Here is a 23,185-nt window from a genome sequence, read left to right as displayed (position 1 = left end):
ATCAAAGTATTTGATTTTCATTGAAAATGGCATAATGAAAATACTATATAATTTATGAATTTGTAAGCATTTCAGCCTCCTAAAAGCTGATCATTATTCCCTCTTTTCATATTCAAGATAATAAATGTTCAAATACTATTGGCACTTTCTATTACTTATTGAGGAGGCTTATTTAGCAAAATTGCAAATTCAAAGTTTCTTAATATTTTAGGTGGGAGAATTCATTTGTCTCTGAACTAATGTGAAAGAACAGAGGTGGATTCCTAAAGCACCCTTTGTTGTGTGGATTTTTAAATGTATTTCACTCCATGCTTGCCGACTGCTGCCTGTTCTGTATTTTGGAAGTTCAGTGTACAGTGCATCCCAGCTGATGCACAGACCACACTCACATCCAGATCCATCTTTCTGTACTCTGCTTATCTGAGTCTTCCTACTCATTCTCAGTGTGCAACACTGAGGGGGTTAGACAAATGTCAGAGTCATTCTTTGAATCAACTGTGGGATTTAAAAGACAGAAGTGGAAGACAATATTGAATATATGGTTCCCCAGAAGCATGCCACTAATATTTGTTTATGTCTAATTTCTTCATAGCTAGATCTGTATGAAGTGGCATGACTACTTTTATTAATGTCTGGCCATTCCTCTGTGCTTTAATTACTGAATTAGAGGGAGAAATTGAACCCCCCTCAATGGTGACTTCTGCCATTTTTTCTCAGAATGTTTGACTTCTCAGAGAGTTCAACTTCAAACAGCTGTGGTAAAACTAATGTAGAGTCTTCTCCTATGCAGAAAGTTTCTCTTATTTTTGCTTATTCAAGGCATTGCAGGTTGACAGTGATGTTACTTGTTGAGCCAGGAGCTGGAACACAATGTTAAATGTTCCTCTTCCATATTTAGGCACATGTTTCTTTTCACTGGTTGCTCAGAATTTTTTTTTTTGCAAGTGTGGATACCTGCTGCTGCAAATACCTCGTAGTTATTCTGTGGGAAGGGATGTTGAGGTTTATACCCATCACAGCATACTGGTGTCACTTCTGCCTTGGCCTTAGTAATTCCTGAGAGGAATCTGATAGAAGTGTCTGTCCAATTTGGCACTGGAACAGGGGGATCAAAGAAGAACGTCACCTTTTAGGTAAGATGTTGACCAGCTGGTACACTTGCATTAATGGCCTGTGTTATTGTAGGTGTCTGCTGTTACTGGGGGCTTATTTGGTGACAATATTCATTCAGTGATATGAAGACATGCCACAGAACAGGAGACAGAATGACCAACTGAGCTCCATGGATTTAACTGTGTTCCCAGTGTTATATTTTGCCTTGTCCACTCAGTGGTGTTTGGATCAAAGAGACTTGATTGAGTTTGCCACTTGTTTGCTTAATTTGGTTTGTTGGGGGTTTTTCCAGGGAGGCTGTTTAGTTTCTTTGTTTCACTCTTAAGATTTCCATTGACAAACTGATGGAAAAATGCTAAGAAAGAAAATCTCTTCATTGTTCCTTTTTTTTCTGACAGAGATCTGCTAGTTATCATGCTCCTTGGCTAGTTTGTCTTCTTGCTGAGGATACCAATAAAAGTCATTCTGGCAATTAGTTTAGTTCTTCCTAATTTATTGAGTTATTGTTAATAACCTCTTGTCCAGGAGAGTGGCAGTGCTATTTGTGCAGCTTATCTTGTCAGGTGACTGACTTTCCTGCACAGTAACTGTGCTTTTTGAGCCTTTATAAATATATTTACCATTTCAGCCCTTTCCCCCTCCTGTAATAATATGCAGAACCTCACCTATTCTGGAGGTACTTCTTAGTAATTGTCTCCTGTGGGACGTGGAGACCTCTGTGACACAGCAGTGCACAAGCCAGGGAGCTGTAGGCTTGCAGCAGTCCAAGGCAGGCGGCTGTGGGATTTATTTTCCAGAGAGCCAAGTGCCTCTTTTTGTTCTAACAAGATATGAGTCATAGCAGGGACATGGCTGTGAATACTTATTGCTTTCACTGGGATGTGCAGAGCAGAAGGAATTTCAGTATGGAAAGAGGACATGAAGTGATTTGTTAAAAATCCCTTATTTGCTAGGGGAATTTGTACTGGTGTTATCTGTGATAGTTAGGCACATCAGGGACAAGAACCATGCTGTTCCCTTTATTTATTTTATTTATTTATTTTTTTAAGAACAGAAAGTGACCACTTGGGAATTTGCTGGGAATTTGTAAAGTATTTAACAAGCAGCTAACCAATAATGACAAGTTCAACACAAGTGACTGTGCTGCAGTTGCATTTTTGTGTGTGTGCATGGTTTGGCTGGTTGCCTAATCAGAATGTTGAACTCAGACTTTTTTTGGAACATTTAGAGGTGGTAAAATATCTGGAATGGTGGTTACCTATCTAGGAATGGGAGTCTAGAAGGAACATTTTTTTATCTTCAGATACAACCCTTAGCCCAAGCAAAACAGAGAGAAGGCACTTTGAGGATTTTCCCACAGAGTCCTGTCAAATGTTTCATAATCACAGCCTGCCACTGTGCTGGTGTTCCAGCCCTCTCCTTCTTGTTCAGTAGTTGACCATTATAACAAACCTAACACAAAGAACCAACAGCTCTTGCTAAAGTGATGTACCTGGAGCCATACCCTTCCTGAGGCAGCTGCCAGTCTCTTGGAATGCTCAGCCTTTACAAACCACACTGTGAAGAATTACACCATAAAGAATAAGCATATGTATTGTCTGACTGTCCCCATCTCTGCCTCTGACCCATTTAGCCACATAACCATAAAGATGAGACAAACAGATGCCACTGAGTTTTAATATTGATCTTACTTTAGGAATTTAATTTCTTAAGCACATTATTTTCATTTGACTCAATTTTCATTAGGTGTTTATATATGTCAGAGGACTAGTGGATGTTTTTCTTATTTTTTTCAGATTCTTTTCCATGTTGTTCTGATTTGAACTTTTAGAAACCAGTATTTTTTTATGGATTTGTACTTGCAGTATTAATATACAATGTATGGTCAAAGGATTGCATTAACACTTGTTACAGCCCAGCCATTCATGTGCCAGAATTCAGTATCACAGAATCACTGGGTTGGAAGAGACCTTAAGGATCATCGAGCCCAACCCATGCCCCAAGACCTCGACTAAACCATGGCATTGAGTGCTGCATCCAGGCTTTTTTAAACACATCCAGGGATGGTGACTCCACCACCTCCCCTGGCAAACCATTCCAGAGCTTTATTCCTCTTTCTGTAAAAAACTTTTTCCTAATATCCAGCCTATATTCCCTTGATGCAGCTTAAGACTTTGTTCTCTCATTCTGTTAGTTACTGCCTGGAGAAAGAGACCAACCCCACCTGACCACAGACGCCTTTCAGGGAGTTGTAGAGAGTGATAAGGTCACCTCTGGGTCTCCTTTTCTCCAGGCTAAACATTCCCAGCTCCCTCAGTCGTTCCTCACAGGGCTTGTGCTCCCAGCCCCTCTCCAGCCTCTTTGCCTCCTCTGGACACACTCAAGCATCTCAACGTCCTTCCTAAACTGAGAGGCCAGAGCTGGACACAGCACTCCAGGTGTGGCGTCACCAGTGCCAAGTACAGGGGCAGGACAACCTCCCTGCTCCTGCTGACCCCACCATTCCTGATCCAGGCCAGGAGCCATTGGCCTTCTTGGCCACCAGGACACACTGCTGGCTCATGTTCAGCTGCTGTCACCAGCAGCCCCAGGTCCCTTTCTGCCTGGGCACTGTCCATTCACACTGTCCCCAGCCTATAACTTTGCAGGGGGTTATTGTGGCCAAAATGCAGGACTCAGCACTTGGACTTATTAAACTTCATCTTGTTAGACTCTACCCATCCATCCAGCTGTTCCAGATCTCTCTTCGGAGCCATCCTACCTTTCAAGAGATGGACACACCACTCCAGCTTAGTGCTGTCTGCAGATTTACTAATGGAAGATTCAATCCCCTCGTCCCTGTCATCAATAAAAATATTGAACAGAGCTGGCCCCAGCACAGAGCCCTGAGGGACACCCCTGGTGCCTGGCTGCAAGCTGGATGCAGCACCATTCACCACCACCCTCTGGGCCTGGCCATCCAGCCAGCTCTGAACCCAGCAAAGAGTGCTCCTGTCCAAGCCATGGGCTGCCAGTACAAATGCTGCTTTATATTTAATATAACCCATATATTTAATATAAACCCATATATTTGACCCAATTTAATATTTTCCTATATAAATCCTAATTTGGTCCATTCTTTAACTTAAAATGTCAATCAGTCTCTAGGCTATTTAGTAGTATTGTTCCAGTTTATAGATGGGGGTTCTGTAGCTTTTTTTAAATAGCATTCTGCACCAACTAAATGAGGGACTGTACTTAGGCAGAATTATTTTGTTGCATGAATCATACATACAAAATTAAATCACATTTTTGAACTCGTGTCCGTTCCCATAATAATTCCCATAATAATAAGTGTGATGTATTTTGGGCCTCTTCCTTCTGTTCATGGTTCTCAGCAACTTTCAGTGCATTTCAGTTTTCACTTTTCCATGCTAATTTTCTTTATTTTCTCTCTTCTAATCAGGACACTTGTGCACTCTTACCCCCTTGCTCCCGAAAATCTACAGCCAACCCTCCCAGAGCCTGACTTGGTAAAATATTTGGGTCTGGACAGGCTACAACTCAGACTGTGCTGGGTACAGAAAGGACTCTGAGATGAGCAGTTTGGGTGAGGAGGATGATCTGCATGCTCACACCCAGGCAGATGAGTCCCAAGTCTGGTATTAAAAAAATACCTCTGTGTCCCTTGGACAGCTGCTATATTGGTTGCCCAGCATATTTAGGCTGCAAAGCACCAGGTTATTTAAGGCCTCTTATTTCTGCAGTCCATTAAGCAATCTTGTTAAGCTCTGGTTTAATGAAGATAAGCACAAATTTATTAAAGATAAATGGAGTCAGAAACTTTATTGCTCACTCTTGTTCATGAGCTATAAGACAGTGCCAGCTTTCATTTGAATTATCTCACAAAAGGAATCCACTCTGAGGTGGGAGGACTGTGGCTGATGAGGAAGTGTCATTGTCATGGCTTCATGCCTGAACTTAAAAGTGGTCAAAATGATAATGGGAACTTATTAGGAAGGTAACAGCATCATATACAATGCTGCTCAAAGTAGTAAAATTTAATGCTGTATTACTGAAAAATGAAGATGGTGGTGGCGAACAGAGGCAAAAATAATGCAGACTATGTGGAACAGGATACTGGGAGTGAATTCCAAAATATATCACCTTGATGCTAAGCATGAGTAAAAAACAAAAAATCACCACATTGAACCTGAGCAATTATGAGGAAAAGAGCGAAGACTGAAACAACTGGCATCACTTTTACCACTGGGTGTGCATTACAACATTATACCCAGATTTCTGTGCCATGGATGCATCTGGTTTCCTCTGATTCCAAAAAATGTAGTAAAACTAGCTGATGATGATAGAGAGAGCATTTTCCTGTGTAATAGGAAGTTAAGTAAGTTTCCTTAATTTTGGAAAAGGATAGTTGAGAGAGTTGTGAAAGTTATCTATAAATGTTGAAGTCTGTTGACAAAGCAAATACTTCACTGAAAATGCAATAATTAAGAGAAAAGAGAACGTAAAAATAAGGAAAAACATTTTCATGCATTATATAAATAAATGGTAGAGCTCCTTGTCACCTGAAGCAGTAAAAGTGTAAACTGACTGTGGGTTCATTCAATCCCCTTACCCTGGTAAGGGTATTGATAAGGATATTCAAAAGGAGTGGTCCCAGTACAGGGCCCAATACTGGCCACCACTCTTTGGGCTCAGTCACCCAGTGAACAGTGCACCTTCTCAAGCCTGGGCAGCCAGATGCTTCCTTGTTCTCCAGCATCACTTGAACTCCTGCATTTCATGATATTTGCTCGCCATAATTCATGTGTCTGTAAGAGGATTTGTGTTACTTTAGCCTGAGGTAAACATATTCAAGAATCTGGTTTTAGAGGGTGTGCTTCCTTAGCTAGAATTAAGACAAAAGATCTTGCAAATATTTAGGTATTACTGAGTTATAATAAATTCCTAGTAGATAATTATAATTACTCTCTTTTCAAGCCAGCCTTCATTTTCTCTTTTAATGCTATTGTTAATTGTGTATTGAGAGGTTGTTTGCCTTTTGAGGACAGCAGAATAAAAGGATTTACCAAACTCTTCTGAAAATCTGCACTGTGCAGAAATATTCAAACCTAAATAATTTATTGAGAGCACAGCCAACAATATGAAATTTTCATGTATGGGTATCAAACAGGCAACCTCACATAAACTTGAAAAGCATGAAAAATAAGGTTAGGCTTCAAAACGGGGGTCAATATTCTCAGGCTTAGAGTGATAAAAGGGTAATCACAATAACGTTTAATCTGTTTTTTAAGAAAAATTTGATGTTGATGCCTTTCATAGAAGCATGACAGCATTTGGCTTCAAAACTTAATAAGGAGAATGGTGGTTGCTGAATAAAGACACAAAACAGGTCCAACATACACCAGTAACCAGGATTGTTTCATGCTCTGTGTAGCTGGTGACGTCTGGGAATGATCATCAGCTCTTCCCATCTTCTCCTGGGACTTTGGATAAGAGAAATAATATACTACCACTGACAAAGTAGGTTTCACAATCATTTGAGTCTAACAATCATGTAAGTACTGTTAAAGCACATTTTACTGGCTTTTATGTCATGCTGATAACTCCCATGTTTACAGTATTTGTTGCCTGGAGGTGCATTTCAATAAATGATATGATTGGGTTTGTGTTTCTTAAGAAAAAACTATAAATAACTGTCCTCTTCAATGGAGGACATTTCCAACAGGAAATGGTATTTTGATGATTATAGTTGTTTTGGCTATGGCACAATTTATTTCAGTGGTTAAATTTTTAGAAACATAGCAGATGTACATTTTAGTGAAACACATTTTGTCTGACACGCAGGTTATTGTGTTTACTGCTTAAACTCCATTAATACTATTCAGGCCTCTGTGAATTATCCAATGGAATAACAGGCATTTGCTGATACCCTTTGGAGTGGTTTGGTACTACAAGGTCTTGCTAAGTTGCTAAGCACTAGTGATATGTTTGGCATAACACAAGAAAGAATATAAAGATAGTCATTGTCTCTGATGTCCCTGGGTGAGCTCTGGTTCTGGGATGTTTAATTCCTGCTCAGTTCCCTCTGATGTGGGCAGTAGTTGGACATTTTAATAGAAATTGCATAATTAAGTTACTCTGTGTGAATGGCTCTTGGTGGGGATAATCTCAGTTTAGGCATCTTCAGTGTTGACATCTACAGCTGAGCTTTACAGTCTGGGCTCCCTTTATAGTCAGTGAGGAGAATCAGACATTTCTGGAGTGTGATTCATCTGGTCTGTTTTAAACATCAACATTAGGGTGAGATTTACAGCCTAAATGGGGTGACATAAATAGATGTGATGTTCTCTGGAGATTTATATAGCAATAGCACATATTCACTGGGCCACTGACTGAAACCTCCATCTCTCCTTCCAAGAAAGCTGCCCCAAAAGGAAAAGAGGACGTGCCTCCCTCTGTGCCAGCTGATATTCCCTTTTTCCCATACAAAATGCATTGCCTGCAGCTAAGGAACAGTGGCTGGGCCACACAGGCACTGGAGTTTAAAATATTTTAAACCAATATTTTGTTGGGAAATGCAGAATTGAATCCTCTTACCCAGGTGAGAGCCTTAATTGCCCATCTGTTGGTTATAAGCAGGCAGCTATGACAGCAGCCAGACTTACCTCTCCTCTGTCAGGTCTCTGGGCTGTGCCAACACGTTTGGTGATGCCAGCTGGAATAAAGCACCTCTCTGCTCAATGTGGCCAAGTTTCTCATGGTTTTGAATAGGGTCAGAAATGTATTTAAGTTAGGGATTTTGATACATAGGAAGTCAGATTCTTCGGTCTCACATTGGAAGCCTGTTCACAGGTTTAACCAGGGAACTCTTCACTTTTAGTGAGATGGGAGCTCTGAAGCATCTTGGACGATGTAAACAAATATAACAAATTCCTTATAGTTTAGGAATACAAGAATAAACACTTTTTATATTGCCACTGATGTAATTGTCACTATCTTGTTATGAACTTTCAAAAATATAAGTAATGTCTCTGCAAATAGTTCTTTCACAAGGCTGATAGGCCACTCTTTGCATCAGTGACAAATGATGTCTCTGGATATCACGTTACAGACATCTTGCCACACATCTGCAATCTATTTTCAGTTCTCTGTTGCTTATGACCAGTTTAGGAAAAGATTTGAAAAGCTGTAAAGACACAGATATTTGATGGAGCATGGGGCAGAAGAACTGAAACTATACTGGAACACAAAGCAAGGCCAAATCAGATTTTTAAACTGTCTAGTACAAAGTTCAAAACTTGTGCATTTTTACTCCCCTCCCTCTGAGGGTAATTGCTAACTGGAATAATTGGTGAGGGCATCACAGGTTAGAGATGGTGCTGTTCTGTACAAGAAAAGAGAAGATCACTAGTGTGTTATTGTGAATTAAGTGCTTTGGTTGTGGGCTTCAGGAAACCAATACCTACCTGAGAATTCTTGCAGTTGTAAGACTGCTCATCTGTTTACTTAACCATGCTGAAATGTCTTTTTTCTGCTTTCTTCCACCTACTTGGGGAAAATCAAAACAAGGATGAGTAAGAATCCTGTGGGCTTTATGCTTTTGTTGCTGAATGATATGTAGACCTGTGATTCATACTGTTCTTGCATGTCTGTCTGGTGCTCATATCTGAAATAGCTGTATAATTATGAATTTCTCGATTTTGTTTTCTTTTGAAAGCAAAGTATGTCTGCGAGCCATAAAAATTAGTTTGATGTCAACATGCATTTCACTTTTATTTTAAAAATTTCTTTTTTAGTAATAAGGTTTAATTCAGTATATACACTTTCTGGATTCTTGTAGCAAAGTATTCTCCACCATTCACTTACAAGTACATTTATCAACACGCTCTTTGGAAAGCATACCTGTAAAACTCTACCTGAGTATTTATAGATTTCTAATCACTGTGGTGTCTTAACAGTTGCCTTTAAATAAGGCATCGGGGTTTATTCTCTCCTTACTAGCAATTTAATCTGTAGCTGGCATTTCAGGAGCCGTCTGGTATTTTAAGGATTTGGACTTCGTATTATCTGTGCCCTGAGAGCACTGCATGCCTGGATGGGTCACTTGTGGTTGGCATTGCATGGGTGGCAGAAAGGTTCCATTGCCTAAAAAAGGGAACAAACTTGGGAAGGGACAAAGAACATCTTCTCTTTGTTGAGGAGATTGAGGGGGGACATAGCAATCTACAACTTCCTCATGAGGGGCAGCAGAGGAGCGGACACTGATCTCCTCTCTGTGGTGATCAGGACAGGACCTGAGGAGTGGCCTGAAGTTATGCTGGAGGGAGGTTTAGGTTCAGTATTAGGAAAAGGTTTTTCACCCAGAGGGTGTTTGGGCACTGGAACAGCTCCCCAGGGCAGTGGTCACAGCGCCAGCCTGGCAGAGTCCTAGAAGTGTTTGGAGAATGCTCTTGGGTAATGGTGTGACTCCTGGGCATGGTGCTGTGCAGAGCCAGGAGCTGGACTTTGATGATCCTTGTGGGTCCCTTTCAATTCAGCATACTCTGTGGATGTAGCGTGGCATGGACAGGCTTTGCTGTGCTGATGTTGGTCTCCATTCCTTTGAGGATGCTGCAGCACAGTGAAGGGACAGAGGCCTCTCTGAACAGTGCCATAGCACACCTGACTTGCAGAGGCTGGTGTATTTTGTTAGGAGTGAAGCAGAAAAAAAACCTCCAAAAGCATTACTTCAGTATAAATAATTTATTTCCTGAGAGGATGGTTTTCAGCCATGACACAGGTGTGAGATGATGCAACATTACAGTGTTATAGGGAACTGGCTTTGACCTTGAGAAGAGCCTTAAAAAGTGTCTGCCATTGCTTTGATCAAAGAAAGCTCCATTTCAGGAAGTCCACTGTCTGTGGTGATTTCACATACCAGAGTTATTTTCTGTTTTCTCTATGGTGTACAGAAATGCAGTTTTACACTGTGGCTATGTCTTGACTCACTTAAGAAGTGTGTGGGGCATCAAAGATCTTTGCCTTTATAAATTCCTTCTTGTACTCTGTGATTGTCATCAACAGCAGCTGCAAATTCTGTGGAATTTCTGTATCTTTCAGCCCTCTTAGTTGCATTCAGCTCGTGCTGAAGAGCAGCCAAAATAGGTAAGACCTGTCAGTGACAGCTGTCTCCTGAGATGATCCTTTCCTCCACCTGGCACTTTTTCTGCTTTTACAGTTTAGATGCACTGGCTGTACTTTGAGTATTTTGAATATAAATCAAAAAACAGCCTAGATCAGTCCCTCGAGAGAATGTAAGGCAAATTTTACGCAATTACTTACACTGATTAATAGATTTCTGTAATAGTATGCAGTATGTGTGGCATACAGCACCGGAAAAGAGTGAAAATTATGTTTATAAGAACAGCATTAATTTCTTTAAAATATTTGACTATAACTACAGTTCAAACTCCATTTGGTCTTTCCTGTTATGCTGCTACCTCCACCTGTGGTAAGATTTCAGCAGCATGTTTGCCAGCCTCCTCCTTCCTGACCCGCTTCCTCCCTGAGACATGTCAGCTCCTGGCATTGCCAGAGGCTCTGCTGTGCCTTGTCCCACGGGAAGCACCAGCGCCAGGGCTCTCACAGAAACTTGTGCAAAATGAAAGGCTTCTCCAGAAAAGGCTGCTGCATCCCCTCCCTTCCCAAGGAAATAGCAGCAAAGCTTCCCAGAGGTGGTGGCCTGGGCAGGATGAGGCCAGCCTGTGTGCTGCCAAACCAGCCTTGTGAGCAGCCGAGCACAGCAGCAGGTATGTGCTGAGAGTGCAGGAGCTGCAGTCAGCAACTCCCCGTGATTTTTGGTGGAAAATTGATCTGAGGGCCTCATGATTCTCAGAAACACACTTTGTGACTGCAGTCCTTGTACAGAAAGAAGGGTAGGGCAAAACAACACCAGAGGATTCTTCCATGGTGTTTCCCAGCCCCAGTATGATTTCTTTTTCATGGAGCTATTTCCTAGGCTTTTACAAAATAAACTGGAGTTATTCACTAATCCATGTATTCCTATCCATGTGTTTTGTGGACAAGAATGTTTCATATCCATCATGCAAACACTGTTCACTTGATTTAGAAGGTGGACTAAGAGTAGACAGTGGATTTCTTTCCTGACTGTTGACCAGCCCGTAGGGCTGACCCACACTTTGCTGTTGGGTTTTACACCTGGAGTCTCTTCCCATTTACTGTGAGTCCCTCATACTGAACTTTTCTAGGATTTCCAGGCTACAGGTGCAGATCCCTTCGCTTTTCGTCATCTTCTCTTGGCTACTTTCTCCAGCTGTTGTCCCCTCACCCTCATCACTCCCCGTTTTTTCTTAAAAATTTCCGTTTTCCCTGTACCGGTTCCAGTCACCACCTCTTCCATCCTAGTTCCCTTTTGCCCTCAGGTCTACTTTTCTGTCTCCTAAGTTTAAGATATTGGTGATGGTATTGGTCAAACTTTTGGAACAACTTTGTAACATTTTGCACATTTCTCAGCATTTTGAGAAGTGGGATTTTGATGAATTGAATCTTCTCACAGAAGGCTTAGACTTTTGATAAAGATCCCTCTCTTTCCCCTTTCTCTCCAGACAGCAGATATGACTTCCTGCTTTAAAACACTGAGAAACTTTCCAGATCAAAACATCATCAAAAATGATATCTTTACAAAGCACTTCTGCTCCAACAAAGCAGTATAGCTGGACTGAAATATTTTTCATGGGACTTTTTTCAGTGAGCTTTTATTAGTCAGAGAGTGCTCTAAGAGTACTAAGTGAGGACAGAGTCTGAAGAAATATTTAGACACTAAAAATGAAAATGTCTCTGTTGAGCATATGTGAACTCTGATTATTTTTAAAATGTGTATATATATAAAATATAATTTCTCCAAACTTGGAGAAACACTCTCATACTTCAGAGCAGAAGAGTTGATGAAAGGAAAGGACAGTAGAGTTTTTCATCCAGGGCAACGTATTCTCCTCTAAGCTCACCTCAGAAATGAAACATTTTGGCTGAAATTCCTTTTTCCTTAAATAATTAAATGAGTCTGAGGGAGACACCATGAAAAACAAACCAACCCAAGTAGTCCAAGGGGGTAAATATTGGCAAATATCTCAGGAACTGAAAATAGAAGGAAGTGTTCAGCAACTCTTCACGTAGTTACCACCTTTGCCTCTAAAATTTGCAGTGTGATATTGTCTGATCAGTAGGCTGCTCCAAAATGTATTTCTTGGGAAGATGTTCTCGGTTCCTCCTGCTGGACTATTCCAAAGCAGTTGAGGGCTCCCTACCTTCATCTGCACGGTGGGTTATGTGCTGCCACCCCTGGTGTGAGGGGTGGGACAAGGGGACTGGGGATCCCTGCCTGTCCTGGTGCAGCAGCCGGGAGGGCTGGCACGGGGGGCTGCTCTCTGGGGGTGGCAGGGTCCTGCACACCCCTGCCCAGACACTCATCCCAGGGACAGGAAGGCCTCCTGGCTGCTTCACTCACCAAGTTCTCCTCCCAAAGAAGGGTCTCATGTGGGAAGGAGCAGTGCTGCTCAGGCTCGCAGATGGCACCTGCTGCTGTGTTGTCCCTTGGGTGCCATGGGGCAGCGTTGGGGCAGTGTCAGAGCCCCCCTTGCCTGCCCGGCCCTGGCTGCTCTGTGTCCTTCCAGATGTTTCCCAAAGTCCCAGTGGGTCATGGCATTGGTCCTTGCTTCTCTAGTGCCAGATATTTGACATCAACTGCATATGGCATGAGCCAGTGTAAAGGCACAAACAAAGCCTGGTGGAGGGAAACTTCTTGTTCTTTTGGAAGAGAAATTTAGGACCCCTCAGTAACAAGCCCTAGCCCCTGTATAAAATCACAGTCCTATTGCTGGGCTGTGCATTAGCACAGCTTTCCTGTTCTTAGTCATTATCACTTGGCATACTGTGTGTTTTCTTTTATTTTATGGGAATTTGATGTATTTCACCAGTGGGTAGGAAAAAAAAATCATCACTGAGATTGTCGTGATTAATTTTTTTTCTTGAAGAACTATGGAATTATTCTGAAATGTATGACACGTGTGTAATAACAGCCTAGTGCTCTGTTTTTAAAAAATGTGCTAGAGGCCTTGTGCAGTTTCCCAGAGGCTTAATGAGGGAGCCATACTGTGTTGGAAATTTTTCAACAATAAAAATTGACCTATTACATGCTTATGTAAAATGAGGGTTGACAGTCACACAAATATGTCCAAAGTCAAATACAGGCATTGTGAAATATCACTTCTTTCCCACAGAGAAACTGGTCACCTGTTCACAGTAGGCTTTTGCATTATATCCTAGCAGTAAAGAATAAGATGCTTCCCTACAGAGAAACAAAATGGCAGCAAAGTACTGGCCCAGTGCCCTTCTATCAGTGCTTTTCACTGACTCTTTTGCCAAGTCTCCAAAAATAACACATAGGCGTACTTTTCAACATATGTTTTGCCTCTTTGTTGGTTTAAAGGAATAAAGGGAAGAAAAGGTTATGTATTTATTCACCACTTCATCATCAAATGCAGAAAAAAATCATTGTTTGCTTGTTTGATTTTATTTTACTCCCCTTATTACATCTTTTATTTTTTTAAAAATCTAGAGTTTTTTGCTGTTCTTTTAGCATGTATCAGAAGTAGCCTGTTCTTTAAAAATGAACATATGGCTCTGAACCTGCATCTGAATTCAGGGAAGTGTCTATTGCAAAACACTGAAATTTGGAGTCATGGGAGCAGAAAAGTTGGATTCAGGGTTTATTCAGTGTAGTATTGAATAATCAAAGAAAATAAGATAATTAAATACAAAGAGTTGAAAAATAAATTAAATGGTAAATACTACTCCTCTGCTCAAAGTAAATTAAGCTACTTTCAACATTTTAATATTTTTTAAAATATTAAACACTAATTTTAAGCCAAATGTGTACCACAGAGGAAACACTGGCTACTAGGAATTAAGAAACCCACCACTTTCTCTGTTGAATGTGTACCACCAATAAATGTCCTAGCAGTCACCTTGGAGTACCTTTCTTCAGTTTCCTGGCCAGTCAGTGGCTCATGATGGCCCCAGCAAAAGAGGGAACAGGGAGGAAGAATGTAATTTAGGAGTGGTCAGAGTTTATCAGCCATCCCCAAAAAGCACTGATCTCTCCAAGTTCAGGGAATAAAAAGGATTGAGGTATGAAGCAGAACGAGTGTGGTAACTGAGGTCTGGATGCATCTTCAGTGTAAGAGGCTACAAGTAATAAGACTCTTCTTCAGCAGAGAGAGCTTTTTGTTGTTTTATTGGTCTTCATATGGTTGGTGACTGCCCAGCCCTCTGGTTTGTTGGGGTCTCTCTGCAGGTCTCCCTGCCTTTGAAGGAGTCAACAGCTCCTCCTGGTTTTGTATTGTCTCTGGGCTCGCTCAGTATCCCTTCCATGCCTGTGCCCAAATCATTTATGAAGATCTGGAAGAGAACAGGGCCTGGAGAGCACAGGATGGAATTCTGTGGAACCCCACTACTGAGAGGTCCGCAGTCTGATGCCACCCCATTTACTGTAACCCTTTGTGCCCAGCCTGTGAGTCATTGATGTGTCTATCTGTGTGCTGGACATTCTGTCCAGAAAGATCCTATGAGAGACAGTATCAAAAGCTCTGCTGAAATCCAAAAAGGGTGCATCAACTGGCTTCCCTTGTGTGGCTACCTTGTCAAATACACCAAAGTAAAAATATGAAAATGAATGTGTACAAGAATTGAATAAATATTGCAATAATTGTCAATTATAACAAAGAATATAGATTCCAATGTTACTTTTAGTTTTTATTTGGATGTTTTCTGCTGTTGCTTAAGAATCTCTTAAAAATGCATTCCTGAGCTATTTAAATACACACAATCTGTAATGTCTCAGATGCCCATATAATTTAAATGTGCAATACTATAAAAAGCATGATAACTGTAACTTGGCACTCTATTTAGATCTGGAAAGAACAGTACCATAATCCTGGTTATTTCATTGTTTTTACAGTTTAATGTCTGGACAATTGCTTACAAGCCATATATTCCAGTGTGTTATTTTCTAACTCATTGTGCATTTCATTAATAACATAGTTTATGCTCCTGGCAAAGGTAATTTCCCAAGCACCAACTGAAAGTAAAAGTAGCATAAATATTGGGGAAATTCAGATGGATTCACTGGACTGTATGATGGGATCCCATTCAAGAGCAAGAGCCTGCTCACAGAAAGTGTATAGGATCTTAACCTGAATATTTACACTTATTTTATTTCTCTCATTTCAGTGACTATTTCGACAAGTACCTTCTTTGATGGCTTACTGGTAACTGGGCTCTACACATCTACCAGTGTTCAGGCTTCCCAGAGTGTTGGTGGTTCCAGTGCTTTTGGATTTGGTAAGTCCAGTGTAATTTACCTTCTGCAACACAGGGTGATGAGTACTTGCTTTTACAGAGGACATCAGTAGCAAGACAATTGCCAGAACAGGTTAATTTACACTGAGTAATCAATAATACATGGAAGTCAGTGGGAGTCAATGACATAAAGCAGTGGCAGCTTTTATTGCTTCTTGTACCATCTTCACCTTTGCTCAGCCCTGGTATTAGTATGCTGAATAATATACATTTTAAGAAAGAAAAGCCTCAGCAGATAAATTGTTTTAAGCAGCCATTTCTAAAGTGTGTGACATTTTGTACAAACTAAAGTATTTAGCCCAAAGCCCCTAAGTGTTTCTTGGGCTGAAAATCTGTTTCCTTTAAGCTTGTGTCAACCTACTTTTCCATTCAGTTAATAGCATCTTCCTTAAAACTGGTCAAGATATTTCATACAACCAATTACCTACCGTGTCCAAAAAGCAGGATTGTAGTAAACGGAATATGATAGGCTTTGCAAGCTTATCATGTATTTCAGGTTCTGCTGTAGCCCTCAGCAGTACCAGCTGTGCTAAGGACTAATATTTTTTAAATAATTCTTTCTAAATTTGTGCAAGTAATTGACAGCTATACCTTCTGCAGTTTGTTATTTGGGAGCATTTTTTATATTCTTACAAATAATAGTAAGAATTGCCTTCCTCATTGGAGGAATTCGGTGACCCTAATAAGCAATCTGTGGTGAAGGTACAAAAACAGATACCAGTCATATGGGACATCAACTGCACTGCACTTGCAGTAGCACGTTTAAATGTTTTAATTTTAATTTGTCTGCTTGGGCCAGAATTCAGTACTTTCTTCATAATAACCTCTCATGGTACTTACTTTTGTTATAAATCATGTAGGGCATGAGTGGTCGGGCATTTGAGTGTCATCCAGCAGGCATACATGTGCTTGTAAATGAAAGAATGTAATGTAAATAGCACATTATTTAAAACTGTACTGAGGGGTAATTGGAGAAGGGCTTTGTTCTGTGGATAACACCACAGTTCAACCTCAGACGTTCTGCTCAGCCTTTCAAAGGGAAGAGCATGGCTGGCACAAGTGTTTCATGCCTTGTGCAAAAGGCACTGAAAGATTCTCTTTTCTGGGGGAACTTCTACTGCTCTTTCTCCTTTCCCACTGTACTATTTACAGGATGGATAGAATCTGATGGAGTAAGCAAGACAGAAAGAACTCACCAATGTGAAATTTCTGGGATGGTCAAGTTACTGGCAAGGTACTGCCTTGCTGTAAAATAAGTGTTTGTATCATTGGGAGATCATGGCAAACTCACTGGGCAAACTGTACAGGTCATGTTTAGTTGCAACTAAGTATTTAAGAATAACAATTTAGCAAAATTTTATGAACATAAATACCTCTGTGCATTTCCAAAGAATGTCTGCATTTTTCCCTAAATGTGTATCTTCCTTTGTAGAAAAAGGCCATTCTAGCTGATGTTTCATTGAGACAGGTGTTAAAGTAACATGTGATGTATGACAGAAAAAACAACGTGGCCTCCTTTAATTTGCCAAAGGTCATTCTCTCGCTCTTGATGTGTTACTCTAACCATTCTGTCACTGTAAGACAACCAACAATTAAACTGGTGACATGTGTGTTCTGTATGCAAAAGAAGCTCCAAGGCTACAAGCTGGAAAAAGGCAAAAAGCCAAAGTGATGCAAAAACAGTCATGCAGAGTTGGAGCTGCTTCATTTTGCCCATCAATACAAATTCTCAAATTTCATGCCTAGGGAGATCTGATGCTCTGTCTTAAGCATGTCTCCATCTGTATTAGAGGAAAATTGCTGCCATCTCTGAATTTTTTTTTTTTAATTTAGTTTTCTGTGGGCAAACTGCAGGGTCACTTGTGTTACAGTGTTACTTACAAATATTTTAAATAAATGATCTTAATTTGCTGTTTTTCTTTGCTATTTTCTAAGCTGGTATATATATTGGAAAAAGAAAAAAAACCAATCTGAATGTTTTGTAACAGATGATACTCTTGTGCAGTGTCTTTAAAGTCACAGTAAAAAAATCAACAGTGAAGGAAAAATGGCAATGGCTTTTAAATGCTATTTTATATGAATCCTTAATCTATGATGCACTGATGGCTCCCAGGACTAAGAGCTACATAAACTTCCTATCTCTACTTTGCAGTGAGAGATGAGAAAGCTGGACTCTTCCAAAAGGCTTTTAGCATGTAAATGATATGCTTTTAAAAATTATTTGGTAGTTTTAAAAAGTAACAATATTTTTAAATCTACCATTTTCAGTAGAAAAATAGAGCAGTCTCCACAGTGTTTAATATATTGTTCAGTAAAATAGTGGGTGGGAGTGACATTGTTTTGCTTTCTGAAGAAAACACAAAGCACTTTCTCCAGAAACCCCAGATCCATCTGTTGTGTCATCATTTTCAATCAGCAAAGAAGCAGTTTCTCCTTTGAGGCAAGTGATTGTGATATTCAGGTTTAGCTTGCTAGAAATTATTATGTTTTTTTAATGTTGAGGACTAGTCAGGTTCAGAGACCTCAATTGAAAGATTCATGTGGTTTATCACAGATTAGATGGGGGGAGGAGGGGCAAAGCTGGGCCTTTAAAACCTGAAGATAATAATATTCTGAAATTGAGTTGATAGTAGTTGCTTATGGTGCAGGGAAAAATATTTTTTCTTCCTTGCAATATTACCATTGAAATGGTCTTGTCTGTCTCACACAGGAGGTCACACTAGATTATCATAATCTTCCAGACTGCCCAACAATTTGAAGTCTCCCTAACACACATACATTGTCTCTTCTGTGCTATGAGCCACTGTGTTGTGACCACAATTATCCTTTACCAGTTTAGGAAGTTACTTGATGGAGACACAATCATTGTCAGTTGTAACAGTTAACCATGTCAAGAAGCTTTGGGAAAAAAAAAATCATTCTTAAGGTTATGGTTTCTTCATTCTTCAGTACATATTGTGTAGGAAAATATGTAGTTCCTGATTTCCACGGACTTGAAGCTTGTTGAAACTTTTATTTGGGAAACCTTCTAACAGTTTATTGGGGAAATGTGTGAGGTTTTGGGTATAAAAATTAATAGTAGTTTTCTCTCAGGGTGAACCATTTTCTGGGTTCAGTTTAAGGTAAAACTAAAATTGTAAAGCTAGAATTAGAACTAGGATCAAACATAAATGTGTTGAAACTTCACTAAACCAAGCTGGGGAGGTCCTTTAGCAAAGAAATTATCTTTAAAAGTAGCTTTTAAGAAGAATGTTTCTTTTTTCATTAGACCCCCTGATACAACAGATACTCTCAGCTGCATCTCTTCGGTGTAATTTCCACTCTCCTTTCCTGATGAGTGTGGTGTGTACATGGAAATGCTCCCACATCTTTCAGCATTGATGGCTCATGGGCAATCCCACTCTTTGTTGTCTCCTTTCACATGCCACACTGGTAGCCCTCAGTTTGTTCAAGCCCTGTCTGTGTCTGGAGACACATTTTGGACTTCTGTGGGATCTCTTTATCCATCAGTGCTTTTTCATTCTTCTGCTTTTGTCTCTGAGGCTTCTTGTTGGTGTTTGGCCTTTTTTTGAGTGCTTGGGTCGTCTGGCTGTGCTCTGGGGTTTATCAGCCCACCAAGATTAATCTCCCACACAGTCATTTAGGGGCTCTTACTGCCTGGATTAGCCCAAATATAAAAGAGGAAAGTGAGAGGCGGGAGTACTAGAAACAATATTAGAAAGCTACAAAAGTGGTGGTGGGTCTGATGGGAATGATTGCTTGCAAACGAGAGTGAGGATAAATGGCTTGGTGGCTGACAGGGGAACCACTCTGCAGCTCGGCAGAAGCACCAAAATTCCGCGTGGCTCCTCCAGAGCCGCGTGCTCTGGAGAGCAGGGAGCAGGGTGTCACTCCTACCATTACAGCAGGAGATTACAGCCTAATCCCTCAGCAGCGATAAGGAGCACCACGAGCTGAGGACCCGAATCTGTCTCATTACACAGGATGATCCTGGTGACAGGCTGGCTGAGCAGACAGATGTGCTGGGCTGGCACATCAAAGCGTGCCTTTGACCTGCCACTCACACTGCATCTTCATGCATTCCAGCTCTTCCCAAGGCTTTCTGGCTCCCTTCTAGCTTTTCACTTGATGAATACATGACAAATTATATTTAAGTTTGGTGTAATTAGTTTCTTACAAACTACAGTGGGAAACATGAGCCTTTCTAGTTAAGCCACCCAAACCCCTAATTTTGTGCAAAATCATAATGACTACACTGATGTTTACCTTTTAGTAAATGCGGAATTAACAAGAAATTTCATGATAACATTTATATATGCGTTAACCTTCCAATCTAAATTGCAAAGGTCCTCTTGGAAGTCTGTAGGTTCTATAGCAGTAAAGATAGTGGACTTTAAGCTCTGATTATACTGGCAAGTGCTGCCATAGGCCTAATTGGATAACAGAAATTTTTTATTTATATTCTGTGTTATTTAAACAACTCGTAATCTGCAATCTTTTAAAACAGATAACTCCATTCTACTGTGAGGTCATAAACTCCTCATGAAATTTAGGTTTTGTTTAACTGTGTGGGTTGCTTTATAAGCAGCTAGGAGGGTGATGTTACCTGGAAACACTTTAGTGCCTGAAATTGCATCTTCTAGAAAGCAGAAAAATAGAAGATGAAAGATGGTGTTGCAGTCTTTTCTCTTTTGCAATTCTTTGTTTCTATACCATGAAGGTCATCATACACATTTTAAGTAATACATTGACTCTCTGGGATTTAAAAAAATGAAATTTACAAATAATCTTTGAAATATGGTGAATACTAAATTTCCTAGAGGAAATCCTGGAAAGAGCAATCACCACATATAGTGTAATGACACTTAAATTATCTTATACTCTTTGCTTTTTACTATTCTATTGCCTTTCGACAGGATTAAAGCAGCCCTCACATAATCCTTCACTGAGTGTTTTGGTTACATGCCCCCTGACGCTGGTTTCACCTCCAGAGGGAGAAGCAAAGAGGGTGCCTGGGAGGCTGAGGGATACCCCCAGTGTCATCTCCAAGGGGGTGCCATGGACAGTGCACCCCAGCTCTGTCAGCACATGAGTCTGGACTGTGCACTGGAGGCACCCAAGGCTCCTCCTGATCCTGGAAGGGATTTGTGGTTTTGAGCTGTCAGGGCCTTGGATTTGGCATCAGTTTATGCTCAAAGAGTGATGCTTCTGGGACATTGTTTTGCTTTCAGATTTTGACATATAAAGCAAAATATCCCCCACTAACATTGTGAGATGGAAAAAGGCCAACTGTTGCATTTTCTTGTTAGGTGAGCCTCTAAAATTGATCCCCCCTGCTCAGTCTGTCTCTCTGTGCTTGCTCACCACTCTAAAAAGTAAGGAATAGTCGATAAATGACAGCTCTTAAAAAAGTTTTCAGCTATGTACATGCTACTGATCTTGAAGTGCAGTTTTTACTGAAATTGCTGCAGATCCCTGGTTTATTTTGTGACAAGCCAAATGGGCTCCAGGACCCTCCCTTCACACCAGAGATATTTGCCAGAAACCAAACAGATGGTAAACTAGGAAGAAATGACCCTCGGCATTCTCATTAGAACAGTTGGGGAAATTTTAATGGGCCCCCACTTGCCTTGTGCTGTATCTAATACCCTTTGAACTGCCACTTTTTTTTTCTTTTTTTTAAAATTTTTTTTTCTTTGTTACAAGTCAACTACTGCCATGTATATTTTAATAGGGATTATCAAATACAATTTGCCCAGAAGATGTAACAGCCCTCCGCTGCTAATTAGCAAAGTTTAAATAGTCACTGAGTTCTGGAATAATTGGAAAGAAACAGTGATTTTTCTGCCAATGTATAATTACCAATTAACAGGAAGATAAAATATCTGTATAGCAGTCATATCTTGAAGAATTTGTTAACAGTCAATTAAGTAGTCAGTTGATGCCAAGCTGACATTGGTCAAGAAAGTTTACATTTGAGTTTTAAGATACTTCCACCTACAAATGGTATGTAAGAAAACCATAATGATGATAAAATTTTGAAGGTCTCTGTGTCATTATGTTTAATTACTGCTTAATTGTCTTCATGACCAAAAGTTGACCATTTCTGCTAGTGATTGACTGTCATATGTGCCTTGTGGAAAGGGTTTTAGCTTTATTAATACAACATATATTCATTATCATGGCACAGGCAGTAATTACCCATGTTTTCCTGGCAAGAAACTGCTGAAGTATTTTAACTGATGAGAAAGAAAATTCCCCATGCATAGTTGGATAAGGCAGACACCAATGCCCCAAGGTTGGAAGAAAAAGCTAACTGGAGAGGAAACCTACACAGAAAATACTTAAAGTGGCCTAGTTTTAGTCTAGTTACACCCAGTCCAGTAACCCTGAACACCTTCATCCTTTTCTGCAACTACTCTTGGACTTGTCAGGTCCAGCCGTGGCAGCAGTAGCAGCTCTTGGACATCAAAATCCAATTTTGCCTAATCTGTTGAGAAGTTCTGAGTTAGACAACAATTTATTTCAATATCTTTGTAGCATTATGAAGACGACATTAAAACACTTCAAGCTTTTAACCTTTTAAATATACCTGTAGCTCCTGATAGCATTTGTGTGGTGGAGGCTGAAAAGGAGAATGATCCTTCTTAGAGGTGTAGCACATGTAACATTGCTCATTGTGAGCTCTGAATAGTGGGTGCAGGTGAGTGTTTAATTCTACAGGCAACACTCAAGGCTTTGCAGATGAGATTGGGGTGATGACTGCACTGGAGACACCGAGGAGCATTTTCCATGTGCCAGTGCTTACAAAGGGGCCCCTGGAGTTTTTAAACTAGAAAATGCCTTTAGAAATACTTTTCCACAGCCAAAACCAGAATGCTAATTGAAGTGTTGGGGCCAATTTTGGTCCAATTTAGCAAGTACATTTATTCAGTAGCAACGTTTTTTTCAGATCTTATATAAATCCATTTTTTTTTTTCCCCGGGTGACCAAATAATGGTGTGGGGAAAACTAGAGAATAATTGAATTTTAATGTGAATTTTTCAATTGCATCCTCATTTTTTTATAAAATGCAATGCAATAAAAAAACTGATGCAAAAGTTTTTGGGCTGATCAGTGTTTTTGCTATACCTCATACCTCTGAGAATATTCCTGATTCCAATAAGGTAAGGAATTAATTCAAAATGTATTAAGACATTAAATATTCATTGTGACTGGTTGGTGATTTTTATTTATGCTAATATTTATTGAAAGTAATTTGAAACACTTTTTGAACTGTGCAAATTGCAGGTTCTTTTAATAATGGAAAATAATACATAAATAGGTACACCCCACCCCCCATCTATGTAAACATATGCATTTATTCCTCACTCTCCTTTTTTCATCCTAATTTCAAGTACCGTGTTCAACCAGTGCTCTTTACTATTACAAACAGTAACTCTTTGTAACAGTGCTGCTAACAAACATATTCCAAATTTTCATTTTTTGTTAAAAGCTGATGCCCATTGGAAAAGGATCTGGGGGTGCTGGTGCACAGTCAGCTTGTGCCCAGGTGGCCAAGAAGGCCGATGGCATCCTGGCTCGCATGAACAGCAGTGTGGCCACAGGAGCAGGGCAGGGATTGCCCCCTGTACTCGGCACTGGTGAGGACACA

General features: G+C 40.3%; 1 protein-coding gene across 1 annotated transcript in view; it reads left to right on the top strand.

Moving 5' to 3' along the window:
• RELN (reelin) overlaps positions 1-23,185 on the top strand; it is a 275,407-nt gene that overhangs the window by 29,846 nt on the left and 222,376 nt on the right. Inside the window, exon 2 of the mRNA XM_041405399.1 lies at positions 15,403-15,513. Coding sequence (XP_041261333.1) covers positions 15,403-15,513 — 111 coding nt within the window. The remainder of the gene's footprint in view (positions 1-15,402; positions 15,514-23,185) is intronic.

The sequence above is a fragment of the Onychostruthus taczanowskii genome, unplaced genomic scaffold, assembly GCF_017590055.1.
Source record: "Onychostruthus taczanowskii isolate IOZ18803 unplaced genomic scaffold, ASM1759005v1 scaffold23, whole genome shotgun sequence".
NCBI classification, from domain to species: Eukaryota; Metazoa; Chordata; class Aves; order Passeriformes; family Passeridae; genus Onychostruthus; species Onychostruthus taczanowskii.
This window is presented reverse-complemented; position numbering and strand designations above follow the sequence as displayed.